Below are 20494 nucleotides of genomic sequence, written 5' to 3'. Positions count from 1 at the left end.
ACTGGGAAAGCAGTGTTCATGGGATGGGGAGCTGCAACCAGGCCTGGGGCTCTGGGTGGCTTTGGGGCACTCCTGGGCTCAATCTGCAAACAGAAGGCTCCTGGTGAAGTTGATGGGAGATGCATTTGGGTTTCAGTAAAAAGCAAAATATGCTTATTCCAGGAGAGTTTCCATAGTTTACATGAAGAGCTACTGTCTTTAGACACTTGTGTAGTGATTGGTTTTATTAATGTTGCTTAATGCTCAGTCTGCAGTGTCTGATCAACCAAGTGATGCATCTGCTTAGTGCCATTGAGATGAATGTTAAAGGAAGGATTCTTGGGATGGTCATGGGTCAAAGTAGGTGGAGGAAGAGTCTTTAGGAAACCCACTAGAACACTGCTGGGAAGTGCTGTTTGCTCTGGTTTCTGCTCTATGTTCATCCCGCATTAACTGGATTTTAGAACTCTAATCCGGTAGGACACCAAAGGAAAACCTTCTGGATCTTGTAGGTTTGCAGTATGCAAATCATAGACATCATGATGAAAAATACTTCCATTGCTAACTGCTGGAGTTAGCCTTTCATCTCAGAGTTGAGCATGAGGTTTTAATGTTATGCATGTTAGGAGTTTAAAGTAATACACGGCACACAGTGCAAAGGAAGAAAGATTGTGTGCTCAGGCAGGAGTGAATGAAAAGGGAACCCCAGACTGAGCAGCTCTGGTCTTGTGTTGTGCTGCTGGGATGGATTTCAGTCACAGACTGGCCAACTCTCCAGGCACAGCTAGCTATGTGGAGGAGGCTTTGCTTTCTGGTGGAGGAAAGAAGGTTCTCATTTTGCAAGGGTATATTGGAAGCAGAAGGTTTTGGGGTGCTGTTTGCTTGCCATGGTAAGCCTGCATGTAGGAATAAGTGGCCTTGTTGCTGCTTATGGGAATGGGGATCAGACTGTGTCTGCACTGGAAGTCAAAGCTGCAAAGAGAAGTGTCTGCTTTGCTTATAGAGGTGAAACTGTTGCAGAAGGAACTGTCTCCTTTAGGCCTCTCAATTGCCGGGACTGTGTTATTCTACTATGAAGACCAAGCCCAGACTTGGTTGCCCATTTACCAGATGCCAGAATCCACTATTTCTCTCCCAGGGAATTATGAGCTTTCCTAAGGATTTGTGACCCCTGAGAACCAGTCTACTGGTGTGTCCTACAAAACTTGGATGTACGCCTTGTCCCTTCCTTAAACAAACTATGGATCCCCACAAATATTTGCGCCTTGAGACACAAAGTCTTGACCCAAGTGGCACTTGGAAATCCAGCATTGCCTTGACTGATGGTCGCATCTGACCATGCTGGCTAGTTGCCGTATTCGAGGCTTGCCAAAGGCACTGGTTTCAAGCATGCTTCCCATGCTGTATTGGGAATGAAGGGTGTATAATCCTATAACCACAGACAGCGCCCCATAGAGACATCCTGGTGAGGCTGCTACTGATTGCAGGCTTGGCTTCTAGGAGAGCGAAAGGGTGAGAAAGGAACAAGAATGTGTAATTTCTTTTGGTATTTCTTAGTGATGTTTAGAACAGACTAATAAGGGATGTGGCTTCTTCCATACAGATTGCTAATATCTGTGACCAGGAGATCACTTGAACTGCTATGAAGAGCTCTGTGGTCTGAGGCAATGAACCAACAGCTGTGGTCCTGGGAAGTGCAGAATTGAATTAAAGCAGGATCAGCTCAGAAGCTCAACCTGTAAGGTAGTGACTTTGGTCTTGCCACCTCTGAGATACATGGCGGGAGTGATACAGAGCTGGTAGAATGAGATGCTGCTGTGGTAGGCCCTGCTCTGTGCTGCTGTTGTCTGAAAATTGTAAATGTTCTGGGAAGTGCATTGTCCTACAGCGTACATTGATTTGCCTGGTAAGATGGCAGGTTGTTGGAGTTCTGCTCTAATTGTCCCATGAAGCACCATGTAATGTAGGTAAGCCATGGTTTCTGATCTTGGAGAAATTATTTGTTGTGGTGGCAAGCAGGAGAAAAATTGCCTTTTCTTCTGGATGTTTAGTAAAAGGGAATTTGCTCTGCAATTCTGGTTGTAAATTTATTGACTCTGTGAAAATGCATGTCTGTTATGAAATAATTTATGGATGTATTGTGAATATTGGAAGGCTTCACATGGCTGTCATAACCTCAGCATCCTGTTCACAGCTCTTAGGGCATCATTGTTTTAATTCATGCAGGTAATACAGATGGTGCATGAGTCCTTTGGGTACTTTGTACCAATGCTCTTTTACAAGTACACAGCTGTAGGGTATCTGGTCTATGTAAATTGTGGGCAGTGTGAGCCATCACATTATATTGGTAATCCCTGAGGCAGAAGAGAAGATGGAGTCAAATATAGATTTACTGGAGGAATAAGTCACACAGCATCTGATCCATGGGCCTTCCTCCTCACTCTACACAAGACCTCCATTCATCACTGGAGAACTTGTGACCTGCTCAGAAATTTCTGCAGTTGCTGGCCTTCAGTTTTGTGGTTTTAACAAAGTATGAGATTTTTCTTCAGAAATCTTCTGAAATAGGAGTTGAAAATAGTGCCCAAAGTTAACAAACAATACAAGCCCACCCAAAGCTGAAAGAAGTTTTAAGTGGGAGATCCTTCTTCTCAATGACTATCTGGATTCTATTCTGGAATTTGAGACTGACAATGTAACAGTTTGGTGTGTAGATCACTCACTTTGTTGGGGATCTCTTGTTTTTTAAATGAATTACAAAAAGAAACAGAGTCTAAGAATGGCTTATGTTGAATGGGACCTTAAGGATCCCCTATTTCCAATCTTGCTGCCGTGGGCAGGGTTGCCAACTGGCAGATCAGGCTGCCCAGGGCCCCAGCCAACCTGGCTTTGAATACCACCAAGGATGGAGAATCCACAGCTTCTCCATACAGCCTGTTCCAGTGCCTCAACACTCTAAATAAAGAATGCTGTGTCTGCTGCTAATTATTTTTTTTATAACTGTGTCTGCCTCAATGGGTTTGTACCATGTGTGTACTGTGCTTGGGCCAATGTCTGCGGTTCATCCTGTGCCCCTGGATCCGTTCCCTGTCTATCAATCCCTTGTTGCCTGTCACCTGTCTTGGAGTTTACCTAATTTTACTCACCAGTCTCTGCCAACAGTTGTTACCTCTTTTCTGTGTCTTCCACTGTCTAGAGCTCATAAATAACTACTTGTGCTACTACCAGTACAGCCAAATCCTGGGACTCCCAAACGTTTTGGTTATTCACTCAGCTGATATATGACCCTATCACAAGTGCCCAGTCAAGTGCAGAGGAAATAGGCTCTTGAGCTAGCTCATCTTGTGAGATTGATGGACGGACAGGATGAAAGGCAGAGCTCCCATCAGGCTATCTGGTTTGTTTTGCTGGTTTAAAAATATTGTCAGTAGTCAAGGGCTTAGTCTTGCCCTATTGGGAGCAGTGGAAGCTTTGTTGCTGTCTCCAAAGGGGACATCTCTGCAGCTGAAAAGGGCACCAAATAGCCAGGTCTTGGCTATCTAAATGAAGCTAGCGCGTGATGATGAGATACTTCTTAAAGAATGGAGAGTGTTGAGCTACTTCCAGCATTAGCCCTGCTATGCCAGGACTGGTGCTGAGCAGTGTTCTGTACAGGGGGGGAGGGGTAGGTTGCCCTTTGGAAGTATTTGACTGCCTGTTTTGAGTAAATAGCAACATCAGTGATCATATTAGTTTGGAGAGCTGTAGTGCAGGCAGCTGTGAGTGGAGATACAAATACCAGCGTGGCAGTTTTTGGAAGGCTTTTGCTGTCCTTCATTTCTTTTAAAACTTGTGTGATTTCTGTACACCAGGCCTGAACTTAAGTGAAGGTAGAACAAGTTTATCCATGTAATAAGGGAGCCAGAATGTTAGAAATAAGCAGGACACGTCCTGAAAGTTTCTGTGCCAGCTGATGTGGTATTTTCAAATGCACGTTTTAACACGGAAGACATGAGAAAATGTGATGTAGTTGGATTAATTACACTGAAGGAATGTTCTCTTGCATATTCCAGCGCTGTTATTTTAACTGTGCAGTCAATGTGTGGTATTAAGATGCTTCTCTCTCACTCTCCAGAAGTCAAGAATTCACAGGAGTGTGAGGACTCACAGCAGCTTATCTTTAATCCATGTGAATTTCTGTAATATTTACGGTCCATTAAACTCACCAGTTTACACATAAAGTTTCTCAGTGACTTTGGACCTGAGGACCGTGTTCGTGTTTCAATATAGATGCTTGTTGGAACCACCTGATGGGGGGGGAATAAGTCTTGAGAAGCGAAGGGTAAATGTGAGCCAAACACAAAGAGAGCTTAGGGGAATACTCTTGCAAGTTAACGACAAGCAATCACGTTTGTTTAGAGTTGGACATTTCAGCTTGTGGAGTGGTGACATGTTAATGTGAAGATGCAGGACTGCAAGAGGCCATGGAGGATTATGGTGTTTGCTATTAATACGGCTCAGTGCCTTGGACGGCAAATGAAGACCATCAGGAGGCAGTGATGGAGAATCCCTGAAGGGCTCTGCTGTGTAGTGCCCTGCATGCTGCAACCTGGTACATCTTCTGATGTGTCTGTTTTCCATTTTTCCTTCCCACAAGCTCTTCATTCCCTTTGATTGCAATTCTTAAAACACCAGAGCCTTTTTCTTTTTAACAGTAGATACATGATAATGCCAAAATATCAATGCAGGCAAGCTAGAATACGGATATGTAACACCCACACCAGACTGGAGCTGAGGTGGAAAGAGAGGAGCTGGCTGTCATTCACAGTCTCATGTATCACTTTCCATTCCTATTGTTTTACATGCATCTCCACTAAAGTTAGAGAGGCAAACAATGATTTTCTAAGGAGTTATTGTTGATCCTGTCGTTGTTATGACTTAGTGTAATGTGTAGAGACCTAAAATGAGGGTTAGGCTGAGGATAACATTCGAGCCAGTGGAGAGATGTCTGTATTCTTATCTCCAACTTCTGAGGAAAACAATGTTCATCATTTTGGTTCAGAATTTGACCCCCCGAATACTGAGTTCCATTGCCTTTGGTCTATCTGCAGTCAGGGAGCAGAAATAATGTTGTAGGTGTGCTGACCAAACCTATCTGCCTCCATCTGCCTTTTCAAACTGTGAAGAGTTGCATGTTCTTGTGTGACTCCTGTGTTGAGTGAAGGAGTGCAGAGGGTAAATAGAGACAGCATTTAATCCCATATGGGAATTTAATCTAATTGCTCTTTCAGAGCTTCAGTAACTCTATAGTTTCTGCCCATATCTCTCTCATATGACAAGGAATCTGCTTGTGCAGTTTGCTTGCATGTTACTTTACACGTTGACCGCTTTATTAAATACAGAGAAAGAAGAACCTTCAGCAGAGGGTCACACAAGAGACAATAACTAGTTAATGCCAAATCTACACTTTGCCATTTCCTTCTAGAGTAAGTACTAGCTTATGGTCTGCACTGAGGCTTGTTGCTAATTTAGACAAGCTAATTTAGGTCAGGATGTGTTTCTGCTTCGTGCCTCAGTTCAGGCATCCATCTCTGTAGCTTTCTTCTCAGCAACTGCTCTTACCATCCATCAGAACTCACCATGTGAGTGCCATGTGGTGTAATATTTGCTTGAAACATGAGAGGAGGTTGTGGAGGGAAGCCAGATGACATGGAAATGAATGATGTATCTGAAGGATGCTGTTAAATGTGTTTGTTTACCATTTAGGTCCTCTAGGCATTTTCCTACTTGTTTTGTCTTGTGTTGGTGGTTTGGAGTTGTTGTTATGTGCTTTGGAAAGGAGCAGCAGAGCTGTGTTGCCTGGCAGGCCTTTCTCAGCTGGGATGTAGCAAGTGAGGAAGGAGAAACTGCATCAGAAAAGCAAGCAGTATTGAGGTCTTTCATTTCCCTTGTGAGTTGATAGTAATGAAATGCTTTTTCTTCACAGGAGGATCTGTAGTCTATTTGTACTGACCACAAGCAGCCAAGCAAAGCATCATGACAACCCGTCCAGGAGGTGAGAAAGCAGTCAAAGCTGTGAAACCTGTGTGGACTACACCTGACAATAAGCCCAACTTGTTCTTGGTGTTATTTGGCAATTAGGAGTTTACCTCACCATGGCAAGGAGAGAGATTGCCAATTGGCTTGTTGGGTTGTGCTGACCTTTGCAGTAGTGTTTTCCTTATGACAGATTTTGAAATTTTATTGATGTAAAGCCTTCTCTATCCAAAGCATTTCTAGGGGTGTAAGCTGTTATGCCTCTGGATTGCTATCTTGATCTTCCCACTTTGGTCATAGCTTTGCAGTAAGTCAGCACAAAGTCACAGGCAGTAATCCAGCCTGTAGTATAAGAACGGAGAAGTCCTTTCTGTCTCATGGGAGGCTGAACAGAAGCAGTTCTGTTCTTCAAGGAGGTGATATGGATCATGAGATTATTTCTAAGGCAGTAACGTATTACCTTAACAGAACATGTTTTTCCTTGTCTTTCTAGTGAAACCTCTCAAGAAATCTTCCATCCGAGGAGTTCACATTACCCAGTTCGTGGATAAGGTTCCTAAAGGATGCAGCACACCTGACTTTGAGCGGAAACCTGTCAGTCTAACATTGCAGGAAGGTGAGATTCTTTACAAGAAATAAATGAAAGAAACCCAAACCACCAGTCAAAGCTGCAGAACTGCAGGCTTGGTTCTATGTCTCAGCTCTTGAGTCAGCAGACCGAACAGCTTCTAGCACCCTGGATTTCTTCTGCCTTTGTATCAATCCTCGTGGTTCCCCTGATATTTTGTGAAGGAGTGCAGTGGCCTCTAGTGGTGCATCCTTCCTTCTACCAGCAAGTTTCATACATGAAGCAAGGCAGTGCTGCATAATCCTGTCTAAATTTTTGTTACTTCATGTAATATAGGATGTGCATAGCTTGAATACAAAGTACTAAGGCGTTAAGGCTAGACATTGTGTAAACAGAATTCACTGTTTATGCAGATGCACTGTGAGTACCTTTAATTATATCATCGTTGCTTCATTTCATTCAGCATATCTGTTAACAGGTACTCCTAGCTGTTAGAATTTGACAGAAGTGTAATCAGTTGGAATCAGCCTTGAATAATAGTTCTGGTACTGCAGTCTCAAAAGAAGTTTGAAAGAAATGCCTTTTGGTAAGAATCTGTTGGCTCCATGGCCAACAGAGCTTGCTGCACCATACCTTACCTGCTGGGTTTTGGTGGTGACTATTTAGAAGGGTGTGGGAAATATTGCAAGACTTTCTGGGGAGATGTTTTTACATTGTTGGTCATCTGAAGACCAAAGTTATTACAAAGGAAAGATAGTAATCGTTTCCTCCATGAGTTACATCCACTAATCTCCATTATTATTCCAGTGTGGCACTCCCACTTACCTACTCATGAGTCACTTCTCTGATTTGTTGTTGTATTATATTCTGATGATTTTGAAGCTCATCAGAAAAAAAAAAAAATAAAGCATTTGCACTACACAGTGGAAATGCTGTTGTTGGATTTCAGTGGTCAGATGCAGTATACTCAGGTTGTTAGAGGAGCAGAGGTGAAAGGAGGAGCTCAAAGGCAAACCCCATCCTCTTCTCCCTTCCCTGCATCCTCCAGTAGCAGAGCCTGTTGTGTTTGGAGTGGAAGGGAGTGCCAGGCCAGCAGATTAGAAAGGCATTGCAAAAAGATTACAAGTACAGAGTACATGAGGAAACACCCTGACCTGCATGGGTCCTCCCATTTGTTCTTTACAGTTAAGGTACAGCAGTGGTGGCTTACTCTGAAGAATGCTCTGTTGATGACACAGGGATCCTGTCATGAGATCTTCATGTTCAAAAACTAATTTCTTGCCTCTTTTGAAAGGTAAAAGTGCCATATTCAGAGCTGCGGTCAAGGGTGTCCCCGCCCCTGAGGTGAAATGGAAACGTGCAAAAGGAGAAATGAATGACCCTGCCAAATATCTAATGTTCTACAGTCCAGCTACAAGTGAACACATTCTGCAGGTAAACATCAAATACTGCAGAGAGGACATGCAGAACAAAGAGTGCAGTTAAATGTATAAATGTGCAGTGGGCAACAGGGTAGAGAGCATCAGCATCTAGAATTGTGCAGGTAACCAAGTACTAGAAAAGCATAAAACTGAATTTTATCACTCCATCCACATAAAGATAGTCAAGATGAAATAGGAAGAGGATCTCTGAAGGTCAAGATAGATGCATATTCTAAAGATTAAAGATGATTTCATGATGGGGGTTTCTTCTCTTAAAATATGAGAGGAAAATGGTCCAAATGTTTCACAAAGAAAAGTTGATCAAGATGTCACCAGGTCTGAAACAGTATGAAAGTTCAGCAGAGTAATTGTAGGAACAGAAGATCTGGAATTCCAGCAAGTAATGTTTTGTTAGAATTTGTGTAACTGAACCACAGTACGTGACTGTGAGTTCTTACTATGTTCTTCTTTTTAAGATAAATAAAATCAATGCAGGTGACTCCGATTTGTACCGTTGCATTGCTGTAAATGAATATGGGGAAGCTTCATGTGCTGCTGGCCTCAGGATCATACAAGGTAGGACTGACAATTTCTGTTATCCTGTGGTCCCAAATGTTGGGCTTTGCTGTCCTCTGCATGCGGGTGCCCAGACCATTGTCTAAGTATTTTCAGTATAGAGAGCTACTTTCTTCTCGCTGAAGACTGGAGTTCATCTGCAACACCCCCCAATTTGGTGCTCCATGATGACATGAACTTTTAAGAAAAGACAGAAACTGGATATTGTGATCATTGCACTGGATCATGCTCAGAAGCTCTTGACTTAGTGCTGAATTGACTTGATCCTTTATGATGCTTGGCAACTCAGGCAGTGTTTTTGGAGGGATCCATCTAATTTCTCTTCAAACGTCTCCACCTGACTTAGCCCCCTGTTCCCCTTTATAGTCGGTGGAGAGAAATGTGTTCTTCATGGGTAAAACAGAGCTGAACTGTTCTGGGAATCTTCCTGAGCTGAAGGTTTGGACTACTTTGGAAGTGTCTGCTTCACCTGCCTGCCTATAAAATAAGCTTAGAAAGCAGTTACCTGCATTGTGCCTGATAATCCTTACACCCTGGCTCTCTTTAAATAAAAAAAAAAAGGATATTACTATTTCCCAACATTACTTAAAATACAAGTTTTATAGGGTAGAGACAGACTCCTCCACTGCCTGGAGTATCTAATGAGCACAGAAGCATCACAATAGAAATATGGTGTTAAGGATGTATGTTACTAGGAGTCAGCATCAAGTTGGCAAGGAAATCCAAGCTAGAATTGATTTTCCTTTTATATTAATGACAGATGTCTATGAACTATATAACCTTTACTTGCTGATATATAATATCTTATCATGTTCATCTTACTGATTGTTTTTCTTGTTTTTCTTTTCTCTTCTAAACTACCAGTTGGCTTTAAGAGGAAAGCAAACTATGTTACTGGTCATCCTGCTGAAGGTGAGTTAGATAAATATTTTTGGCATACTGAATAAGTCTAGCACATTACATTACTTGGATAGTGTGAAGGAGACAAATCAGCACAGAAGGTGGGGAGGAGCAAACGCAAAGTGAGACATTGCATTGTTAATGTAGAAAATACCAGAGACCTTTGAGGAAGGAACAGGAGGGTATTGCCAGCTCTTACTTGCCTCCCACTATTTAACAGGGGATAGAAAGATTAATTCTTTATATATTCCAGCAGAAACAAAGGAAAGGTGAAGAAATTGTCTCCGTTCTGAATAGAGGAAAAAAAAAACAGCAATATAATTTATGAGTTTCTCTTTTATGGCCTTGAAACTTACCCCAGATTTGCAAAGAATGGCGTAAGAGAAAGGTTATAAATTTCTAGGGTTCTGTGCATACTGTCTGCTTGGTACTTAGGGTAAAATAACTTCTTAAAATATTGATTTGAGCTGTCAGAATTAATGATTCCTTTTCCTTTTTGTCCTCTGTAATAGATTTGAAAAAGAACCTTCAGGACCTCAAGAAAACACTGAAGAAGCGGTAAGTCTCCACATTACGAAGACCAGATGCTTCTTGACATGATGACTTCTTAAACCTTCAAGTCAACTCTTCTTGTTTTTGAAGTTGTTCACTATATGGGGAGATATGATAGAACAATTTACCACTGTCTGTGAGGCCAGAAGACTCCCAGCAGGGTTCTGTTTTTACTTTTCTACATGTGCAGGGATGAGTAAACTACAGAAATTACAAAGAAAGATGAAAAGAGGACAAAGCAGAGAGAAATAAGACACCTTGTGTTCTGTCAGTGTTTCTTGATTTTTATTTTTCTTCTTGCTTCTAAGGGCTCCACTACAAAAACAAAAAACAGTGGACAAAGAAACAATCTTCCAGCTGTTACTGCATGCAGATAGGAAAGATTATGAGAAAATCTGTATTAAATATGGAATTTCTGACTTCCGTGGCATGCTGAGAGCGCTTCAGGAGTTGAAAAAGGATACGGAGAGTGAACAAGCAAAGGTAGGATAAACTCTGAAGCACTGAAAGCACTGAGTTTTAAACAAGCTGACAAGTCCTGCAGTTACTCAGCAGCTTCTGAGAACAGACTTAAACCTTCCTGAAGTGCTTTGAAGGTGAAAATTGTATTGTATGGCAAGGAATGATTTATGGTGATGTTTTGAAGTCCTGTTTCTATGCTTGACGTGGACGAAAAAGCTACTAAAGTTGACTCCACAAATTTCGGGAGATCCTAAACTTGGAATAGTCTGTTTATTAAGTCACATATCATCAGAGACAATCGATTAGACAATTTAGCTAATTTGAACATCAAATTGAAGCATTTATATGCGCATACAAGTCACATAGAAACCTGGGCAGGAAGAGGTTGTGTGGTGTATGAATGACCAGTACATCACATATGAAATATAATTTGCCCACAGGAGGTAACTCAGGAAACTTACAGATGCTTCTTCTATACACATACAATATATGTGTATACACTGTATACAAGAGGTAGCCCTTTTCTATGCAGATGGAAGGTAGATTTCACAGTTCAACAGCTTAAGAACTTCTATCATGGTAGCCTTCTCTTTTATTAAATTCTAATATTATTTTCTTTTTGCAGTTAATTCACAGTGTCAGAAACATGGAACACATTAAGGTCAACAAGGATGGAACTGCTTCATTTAGTCTGGAGATGGACCTGAAAAGCGCTAGCAGCAACATTTATCTGCTTAAGGTAGGAGGGGTGAGATGAGTTGGCCAGTTCTACAGTCACTGTAGTTGTCTGCATGAAATACTTTATCAACTGGGCAGCATCTGGGAGCAAGTAAGCATCTTAAGGAAGTCTGTCCATCACAGAGTCCTTGCCCACTAGGTAAAAAGTGTTGGCTTGGTGGTCAAGATCATCTTTGGTGGTGAATATCACTTAGGATTTATTGATCCAAGTATGGCAAAAAGATTTCAGTCAGTTACTGACATCTTGTTGACTTGAAGAGCTCTTTGGGTAAGAGGAAGTTCTCATTGTGGCTTTCAGGATGCAGAAATTCTGTGGTCTATAGAAAAGACAGATTTAATTCACTTGAGTGTTATATGCCATTCAAATTCAATTTTGTGAAAGAAGGAATCAAGGAAGGAAAACATCCCATAGGGTTCTGTAGTTACTCTGCTGTGATGCCCATATGATTGGCATTGTGGATATTTTTCTGGAGGGGATATTTCAGTAGAACTGTCATTAGTAGCTTTAGTACAGGGCAAAATGGAATTTATTAAACAGGAGGTCAGAGTAAGGACTTCCAAACTTCAATCTGTGCAGTCTCAGCAATGGCAAGGGAACTCAAATGTATCACGGATGGGGGAGAGTGGCAAACTTGCCTGTTTATCTGTTTTTGGGGATACTAAATCATTGAAGTTTCAGCAACTGTATATTAGTTAAGCTTCAAAACCTTACATGATCTAATGTGAGAGTCCAGCACTCTATTCTGCACAGGAATTATTGCACATAGAATTGCCTGTGTTTCATATAAACAGTGGGTGCTGTCCACTGCAAGTTGTAATAGACTTCTCTCTTGTTTCTCATTGTATCAAAAAGGCATTAATACCAAAAAATTTACCCTGATTTTTTTATTTTAAATGCCTTCTGCTAATTGTATGCTGCAACTAAGAGTACTTTGTTTCTATTCCTAGGATGGTGAGAAGGTCCGTTATGGAACAGGGGATGAATACAGAAAGTATTACGTTAGACAAATTGGAAAAAAGTATTATTTTATTGTCAACGATGTGCATCCAGAAGATGCAGGCTTGTATCAAGTCAGAGTGGAGGATGTACCTGTTTTCTCGACTGAACTGGATGCTGAATGTAAGGGTTTGAGTTAGATATGGGTAATGTGCAGCTGTAACAATAATTCATTTTTCAATGGAAAGTTTCACATTGGGCCATATGCAGAGCTCAGCAGCTGAAGCTGATAACTGTTTTTTGTGTTGCCACATAAGGGTTTGCTCCTTATGACACAGGTACAAAACAGTGAAAGGGTGATCGTTGTGGATGGATGTTGCATTTGTATTCCAAAGGATGAGGTTCAGGTAAAATCATTTTGATTTCTGGATGGCAGCAGACAAATTCATTAGTTTAATCTATGCTATGTTTTTGTCAGCCCAGAATAATAACTGCCAACCTTAATGATGACATCACACTGTTGAAACAGATCAATGACAGCAAATTTACAACGCATCACAGTGATGGGTAGTGTAAGTGTTGATGCTAAGATAAAACATCTTAAAAAACAGACAAAAACCTGCCTTTCTATCTTGTAGAACTGGGCACAGGAGCACATTTCACTCTTTTTTTGCTGCCTCATACTGTGTTCACAGGCATAGCAAGTCCCTCTCTTCCTTCAACATCAACACATTTTTCAGGTAAGACAGAACTGGCTCCACTTCCTTTCTTGTTTTTCTATTCCAGCCATCCCTGTGAGATTTCAGAAGCCGCTCAGAGATCTGCGTTGCCATGAGGGGGAAGATGTTGTCTTTGAGTGTGTCCTGCGCACTCCCTGCTTTGATGCTGTGTGGTTACATAAAGCCCACCCCCTTGATGCAAGTGAGAAGCACCATATCTCTATGAGCCCTGATGGTCTGACCCACCAGCTTGTTGTCAAAAATACTGAGACCTCTGACAATGGCTTGTACACACTCGACACTGGACTCTGCTCCTCAAGGGCCTGGCTGCTTGTAGAGCGTAAGTGGCACACCAAATAGCATTCCTCTCGTTGTCTTATTGATTGCTAAGATGTGGAGCCTCTAGTTTCTAAGTAGTGTTTGTAGAAATGGCAGTCTGGTTGGACCTTCTTTCCTCTTTAGATGTGACAATATTTTCCCTTGTTATTTGTCCTGATGTGAGGTCCTGCTTCAGAGTTGGGAACTGTTGGGCCCTCTGTCCATGGGATATTCTGCAACTCATTCAGGGCTGGAGGGAGGAAGAAGGCAGCAGGCAGGAATGAATCCCAGATACCGCCTATGGCCCTATTAATTAAACTTATCGTGCTGGAAATGTGCCCTCTTTTTTCCCATTTGTTAGAGTTGGTTTTTCCTTTTTGCTTTTATTTGTTTTGTTTTTTTGTAACAAGCATGTTTCTGCTAAAAATAGTTGGTATCGTAACTGAGAAATACGAAACTGTCTTAGTGTGACAAAAGGTTTGGACTAAATATAAGTTTATTTAAATAAGTTATATTTCTGTCACTTAGAATGAATTAACAAATGCTTGGTTGTTGATGCAGTAGATGACATACTGATTTCCTGTTGCTTTTTGATCTTTCTTTTGCTCTAAATTATTCCTCCTCCAATCAAACACTACATCTTCAATACAGATGTCAGACATGTAAAGGTACAGGAAGAGGAAGGTGAAAAATCTGACTGGCAGAAGGGAACACCAGATAAAGACAGAGCTAAGAAGTTTAAACGTGGAGAACATCCTGTTGATGAAGATCATCCTATGGATGCTGGCGTGAAAAGAGACGGCTGGCACAGCACTAACCAAGAAGGCAGACAAGGCCACTCCACTGATGTTGATGGAGAATTTAAATTTTTAGGAAAAGAAGGGCTGCGCAAAACCAACATAGATGGAAGCATGGGGCCTGGGCAGTTTTCTAGAGAAGGGGGAGATGCAGACTCGATGGATGGTGCTGGTAACATTGGATTTTTAGAAGACAAAAGTAGATTGAGGCATGTACAGGACCAGGGTTCTATGACAGGCAGAGCAGATACTGATGATGGATTAGGAGGAGGAGCTAAATCATACCCTATGGATGGCAGACATGGTAGCATGTTAGGTGCAGCTGATGTTGACATGGGTGATGCAGAAGGCGTGAACTCCTGGCATGACAAGAATGCTAGTTCTGGAGCTGCCTTTGGTGGTATGAAGAGTTTAGATGCTACTGGTGGAAGTTCTGTGTCACATGGAATCAGTCTTGATTCAGCCAGAGTGGGAGATGCACATTCTGTCTATAGCAAGGATGGTCTGCCTGCTGCAGTTGATATGAGTGGAGTCAGTATAAATCAAGGAGAAATAGGGTCTCCCTACGGCAAAGACAACCTGCTAGCTGATGCTAGTGGTCATGTAGGTCAGGCAGGAATGCCTGGCTTGCTGTATGGTCCAGGCGGTCCTCCATCCGGAGACGGGACTAGAACTGGTTCAGGTGGCAGCTTTGTAGGAGAAATGGAGGCTTTATACGGTCCAGATGGTCTGCCAATTGGGGCAGGTGTTGATGGTACTGCAGTTAAAAGGGGGGATCTGTATGGTAAGCATGGACAGTTGAGTGAACCTTATGGAAAGGATGGTTTACCAGCAGGAATGGAAGGTGGGGTTGGTGGTGCTGGTTTGGAAGGTGCTGGGTCTGTATATGGAAAGGCTGGTGTTGGTGGTGCTGGTGTAGGGGCAGCTGGGTCTCCATTTGGGAAAGATGGTCTCCCAGCTGGGGCTGGTGTTGGTGGTGCAGGTTTAGCTGGTGCAGGGGCAGCTGGGTCTCCATTTGGGAAGGATGGTCTCCCAGTTGGAGCTGGGGCTGGTGTTGGTGGTGCAGGGGCAGCTGGGTCTCCATATGGGAAGGATGGTCTCCCAGCTGGAGCTGGGGCTGGTGTAGGCAGTGCAGGTGTAGCTGGTGCAGGGGCAGCAGGGTCTCCATTTGGGAAGGATGGTCTCCCAGCTGGAGCTGGGGCTGGTGTAGGTGGTGCAGGTTTAGCTGGGGCTGGTGGAGTTGGGTCTCCATATGGGAAGGATGGTCTCCCAGTTGGAGCAGGAGCTGGTGTTGGTGGTGCAGGGGCAGCTGGGGCTGGCGTTGGTGTTGGTGGTGCAGGTTTAGCTGGTGCAGGGGCAGCTGGGTCTCCATTTGGAAAGGATGGTCTCCCAGCTGGGGCAGGGGCTGGTGTAGGTGGTGCAGGTTTAGCTGGTGCAGGGGCAGCAGGGTCTCCATTTGGAAAGGATGGTCTCCCAGCTGGGGCAGGGGCTGGTGTTGGTGGTGCAGGGGCAGCTGGGTCTCCATTTGGAAAGGATGGTCTCCCAGCTGGAGCTGGGGCAGGGGCTGGTGTTGGTGGTGCAGGGGCCGCTGGGTCTCCATTTGGAAAGGATGGTCTCCCAGCTGGGGCTGGCATTGGTGTAGGTGGTGCAGGGGCAGCTGGGTCTCCATATGGGAAGGATGGTCTCCCAGTTGGAGCTGGGGCTGGTGTTGGTGGTGCAGGTTTAACTGGTGCAGGTGGAGTTGGGTCTCCATATGGGAAGGATGGTCTCCCAGTTGGAGCTGGGGCTGGTGTTGGTGGTGCAGGTTTAGCTGGTGCAGGGGCAGCTGGGTCTCCATATGGGAAGGATGGTCTCCCAGTTGGAGCTGGGGCTGGTGTTGGTGGTGCAGGTTTAGCTGGTGCAGGGGCAGCTGGGTCTCCATATGGGAAGGATGGTCTCCCAGTTGGAGCTGGGGCTGGTGTTGGTGGTGCAGGGGCAACTGGGTCTCCATATGGAAAGGATGGTCTCCCATTTGGAGCTGGGGCTGGTGTTGGTGGTGCAGGGGCAGCTGGGTCTCCATATGGAAAGGATGGTCTCCCAGTTGGAGCTGGGGCTGGTGTTGGTGGTGCAGGGGCAGCTGGGTCTCCATATGGAAAGGATGGTCTCCCAGTTGGAGCTGGGGCTGGTGTTGGTGGTGCAGGTTTAACTGGTGCAGGTGGAGTTGGGTCTCCATATGGGAAGGATGGTCTCCCATCTGGGGTTGGCGTTGGTGCAGGTTTAGCTGGGGCTGGTGGAGTTGGGTCTCCATTTGGAAAGGATGGTCTTCCAGCTGGAGCTGGTAGTATAGATGGTTTATCCTCAGAAGGTGGCGGTGTTGGTGGCTCTGCCATACAAGGTGCTGGATCTGCATATGGGTCAGCTGGATCCAGGGCTGGTGAAAGTGGTGCTAGCAGACTGGGAGGCTATGGGAGCGAGTTGCACTCAGTCTATGGTAAAGAAGGTGTGGTGGGTGCTGTTGGAATGGGTGGTGAATATGGGCTGGATTCACGTGCTGGCAAATCTGCATATGGTGAATCTGGGAAGGGGACTGGCAGTGATTTCAGAGGATCAGAACACAAAGGTTCACTTCCAGGTCAAGGTGATGCTAGAGCTGAGGGCAGAGATTTAGGACAGTCAGGCTCCCGTCATGGCAAGGATTCTGCCTTTGGAGGTGCAGGGGGCAAATTCCATGATAGGTCTTTTGGTGGGTGGAAGCCAGGTCTTCTTGATCGGAGTTCACAGGGTTCTGATCAGATGTCAGCCCTTTCTGGCGGTCCTTCAGCAATCCAGAGAAAACAGGTACCTAGCCTTGATATTAAAGGAAGTGATTTCTTGAAGAATACAGAAATTACAGAAAAGAGAAGACGACATCAACTAGGTGATCTGAAAGGTACGTGTTGAATTCTGTATCACTGATCTTTGTGTTTTGATATGAACAACAGCAAGCTCTGGATCTTCCATTTAGGGTGGTGCAGCCCTTTATATTTGTAGAGACTGGGAGATGTGAGGCTAGAGAACACTCAGGAAAGAAGAATGTTGTGTATGCAGCCATTTAAATATTAACAGTGGCTGCACTAGCATGATGACAGCATGAAAAACTGTAAAAATGAGTAAGCCTGTATGTATGGTGGAGGGAGTGTACTTGCCTAGTGGAACTGCTGACCAAGTCAGTATGTAACAAGGCAATTGTAAATGCAAATAAGGAAGTAAAATCAGCAAAACTGGGATCTAGCAGGAAAAGAGTAAATAGAATTGTGGGCTGTTAGAAAGGTGATGGGGATGTTAACAAAGATGGATTGAGGAAGGGAAGGAAGAACACAGGGGAGAGGACAGCATGACTGGGGTTGTTGCGGGGGACTGTTTAGCAGCCCTGTAGCTCGATCAATGCAAAGGAGAAGCACACAAAAAGTATATTGTATGTACAAGGACTATATTGTATGCTGTCAGCTAGAATGTCCTTCAGTGGAGCTGGCCAACAGCTTGATTAAAATACCCACCACAGCATGTTATGACTGAAGTAGGTGTATTTAAAAAACCAACTAGTACCTTTATCCTCACATGCTCACTCTGTCAGTGCAAGACACTTAGCATCTTTTCAGCATTCTCTTTTCTGAACATTCAGCTCCACGCTCTCGTGTCAACAAACAGTTAAATGATGTCATAGTCCTGAAAGGGGAACCAGCTGAGCTGTCTTGTGCTGTCAACAGACATGACTTAACAGGAACCTGGTTTAAGGATGGGTTAAAGGTAAGTGTCCTCTAGCCTGTTTTCTTTGGTTAGTAATGCCCTGCTCTCTGTCTCTTCTCATTGAGTATCATGTCAAGATGTCCATCTCTCTGCCAGTCTTACTGTGATCTGAGTATAGTCCTAGAAGGCTTCAGCAGGAGACTGTTTAAATAAAAATTCCTGTTAGAAACTCACCAAGATTTTCTTCACCTTCCTACTACAAGATATTTCCATTTTTGCCTCCTTAGGAAGCTTTGGATTTTCCTTTGTTTTTCATTTTAGGGTTGAAACTAGATGACCCTTATGGTCCCTTCCACCCTAAGCCAACCTAGGATTCTTTTACATAGGTGGAGATAAAATGGGTCTTTTCCTTGTGCTGCAATCCTTAGTGTGTAAGAGAAATACATGGAAAACAAAGGAAAACCTTCAAATGATCTTCAGGCAGGCATAAGACCGAAAGTACTCTTTCAAATTAATGCTTAGAATCAAGTGTAGACATCATATTCCATATCCCAAAAGAACATAGAAGAAGCTAGGTCAGACTGTGGGATCTGTGTGATACTGTCAGAAGTTCCAGGGTGCCATCCTGGAGCCTGGACCAAAGTTTTAGCATTAAGAATAGAAAAAAAGAGGCTTTGGTGACAGCAGTATTTTAGGGTCAAAGGTAAAATTTGTTCTCCTATTTACATTAATGGACTTTGATTCAAGCCTTTGTGGATGTGAATTAGTTAGCAGATATATAATCCTGGACTAATGTTATAATTAAACATGTATGGCATTCATAAATGCTTTCAATTACACTTCAGTTTTTTGTCTATCTCTTTAATTTGTTTTTTTCTTTTTTAAGAATAAGTACTTGGGCTTTATCTTGTAGTTAACAAGCATGGAAGGAGTCACTTTTGAGAAGGAAGGTCTAGTCCACAAACTCATTATTAACAAAGTAGAAGATATTCATGCTGGGAAGTATAGGTTTGAAGCTGGAGATATAAAAACTGAAGCTACAATTTTTATTGAAGGTGAGTCTGTTCCAACTATGCAGTTTTTAATGCAGAATGCTGGCCTTGCAGTGCTTGATATGTGATAGGTTCCCTCAGGACCTATAGCTGGTTATTGGGATTATATTGTAATTATTACCTGGATGGGAGATATTATGAGCTGATACATAAAAATATAACTATGGAGCCTTTATGAAAAGCTTCTCACTGCCAATTTAAAGATTCAGTGGGTGCACAGATTGCTTTATTAAACCAGGCCCTTCATTCTTGTCTAGGAAAATTTGCTTCAGTAGAAAGGAGCCAATTGATACCATAAATGCTTTTTGACAATTATCCTGTTGCAAAGTGTGCGTGTGTGTGAAGCACTGAGTGCACAAATAAAGGTGAAGGTACATATTTTTGCGCTGTTGTGAATGTCACTGATTCCATTTGGATAAGAACCCAGAAAACCAAATTAAAGAATGCAAAGAAGTCCTTCCTTCTGAGGTTAGCCTTATCCTCTCTGACCTGCAGTTTTTATGACCTTGTTTTGTTTTAGATCCTCCACAGGTTGACGAAATTCTCCTAAGAAACTTAATGAGTGTTCCTACAGTGGCCAAGGCAGGGGAAAAAGTTGTGATCAGAATCCCTTTTGAAGGTCGACTTCCAGTCAGAGCAATGTGGCTGAAGGACAAAATAGAACTGGGAGATGACTCACGGATTCGTATTGATAAGACAGACACATTTACCATGCTGTCCATCTCCAGTGCTGAGAGAAAGGACTGTGGGGATTACAAGGTCAGGCTGAAGAATGACAGTGGGATATTGGATATCGACCTAAAGGTTGAGGTAATAGGTAAGATCCCCATTATATCTACAGTGGCTTTCATCATAGGGCTGAGGAAGCAGAGCCAATAGAACTGGTCACAGTCTTATTTAGGGCTACCAGCTATTCCAGGATGAACAAGGCTATGTTTCCAATAGATCAAGATGGCAAGCAATGGTTGTTGACATGTTACTTGCCCTTTAATGCAAGACGACACATATCTAGTTTCATTTTGGATGGCCTCATTGATTGAGTTTTGGATGTTGGGAGATTGTGGAAAATAGGGCTGCATACAGCAGGCACAGGCACAACATCAAGGTCAAATTCAATCCTACCATGAATGTCTGTACTCTTAGGGCAGTGCTTATGAGAACAACAAGCCCATGGAGCAAGGACCTGGCTTTCTCCCCTATTTACCAGAATTAGAAGAGTAGATGTTTGAAAAGACATTTCAAGTGCCTGGCCCTCAGTCTGCAACTAGGCTTATGTACCATCAGAAACTGAGTATCCCAGCTGGTGAACAAGAGAGACTGCTCCAAGCCCAGGAGTGCATCTGGATCTGAAACTCAGCTGCTTGTGTTTGTCTTTTCAGATAAGCCACAGCCACCTGCAGGACCCTTGAAAATTGTAGGAAGCTCTGCAAATGATGTCACCATTCAGTGGAATCCCCCAAAGGATGACGGGGGCAAACCAGTACAAAACTATATTATTGAGAAACAACAGGTAGGCAGGAGTGACTGGGTGACTCTGGGAGAAGCCCCTAAGAACTGCACTACGTTCACTACCAGCAAAGTGGAACAAGACACGAGCTACTACTTCAGAGTGAGAGCTGTGAACGCAGAGGGATCCAGCAATGCACTGGAATCAAACGAGGCAGTAACTATCAGTAAAGGTGAGGAATAACTTGTTGTGATGGTGTCCTAAAACCCTATGGGAAATTCATTATCAAAGTTTCACATCAAGAAAAC

At 43.3% G+C, this 20494-nt stretch overlaps 1 protein-coding gene across 7 annotated transcripts in view; it reads left to right on the top strand.

Annotated features, from left to right (window-relative positions):
- The window catches only part of IGFN1 (immunoglobulin like and fibronectin type III domain containing 1), a 41103-nt gene that overhangs the window by 14012 nt on the left and 6597 nt on the right, over positions 1 to 20494 (top strand). For 4 of the 7 annotated variants that reach the window (XM_085527108.1, XM_085527107.1, XM_085527110.1 and 1 more), the window contains 17 exons: positions 1583 to 1722; positions 5945 to 6013; positions 6488 to 6610; positions 7857 to 7996; positions 8460 to 8559; positions 9424 to 9471; positions 9972 to 10017; positions 10320 to 10494; positions 11099 to 11212; positions 12160 to 12331; positions 12935 to 13207; positions 13837 to 15276; positions 15625 to 16890; positions 17623 to 17747; positions 18601 to 18742; positions 19260 to 19556; positions 20119 to 20418. In XM_085527108.1, coding sequence (XP_085383234.1) covers positions 5995 to 6013; positions 6488 to 6610; positions 7857 to 7996; positions 8460 to 8559; positions 9424 to 9471; positions 9972 to 10017; positions 10320 to 10494; positions 11099 to 11212; positions 12160 to 12331; positions 12935 to 13207; positions 13837 to 15276; positions 15625 to 16890; positions 17623 to 17747; positions 18601 to 18742; positions 19260 to 19556; positions 20119 to 20418 — 4780 coding nt within the window. In that variant the 5' untranslated portion in view covers positions 1583 to 1722; positions 5945 to 5994. The remainder of the gene's footprint in view (positions 1 to 1582; positions 1723 to 5944; positions 6014 to 6487; positions 6611 to 7856; positions 7997 to 8459; positions 8560 to 9423; positions 9472 to 9971; positions 10018 to 10319; positions 10495 to 11098; positions 11213 to 12159; positions 12332 to 12934; positions 13208 to 13836; positions 15277 to 15624; positions 16891 to 17622; positions 17748 to 18600; positions 18743 to 19259; positions 19557 to 20118; positions 20419 to 20494) is intronic. The other 3 variants (XM_085527112.1, XM_085527113.1, XM_085527109.1) reach the window with 3 other exon arrangements.

The sequence above is a fragment of the Coturnix japonica genome, chromosome 38 (assembly GCF_054131305.1).
Source record: "Coturnix japonica strain WE chromosome 38, WE-NBRP24, whole genome shotgun sequence".
NCBI lineage: Eukaryota > Metazoa > Chordata > Aves > Galliformes > Phasianidae > Coturnix > Coturnix japonica.
The sequence above is the reverse complement of the archived record's forward strand: the minus strand, read 5'-3'. Positions and strand labels throughout refer to the sequence as shown.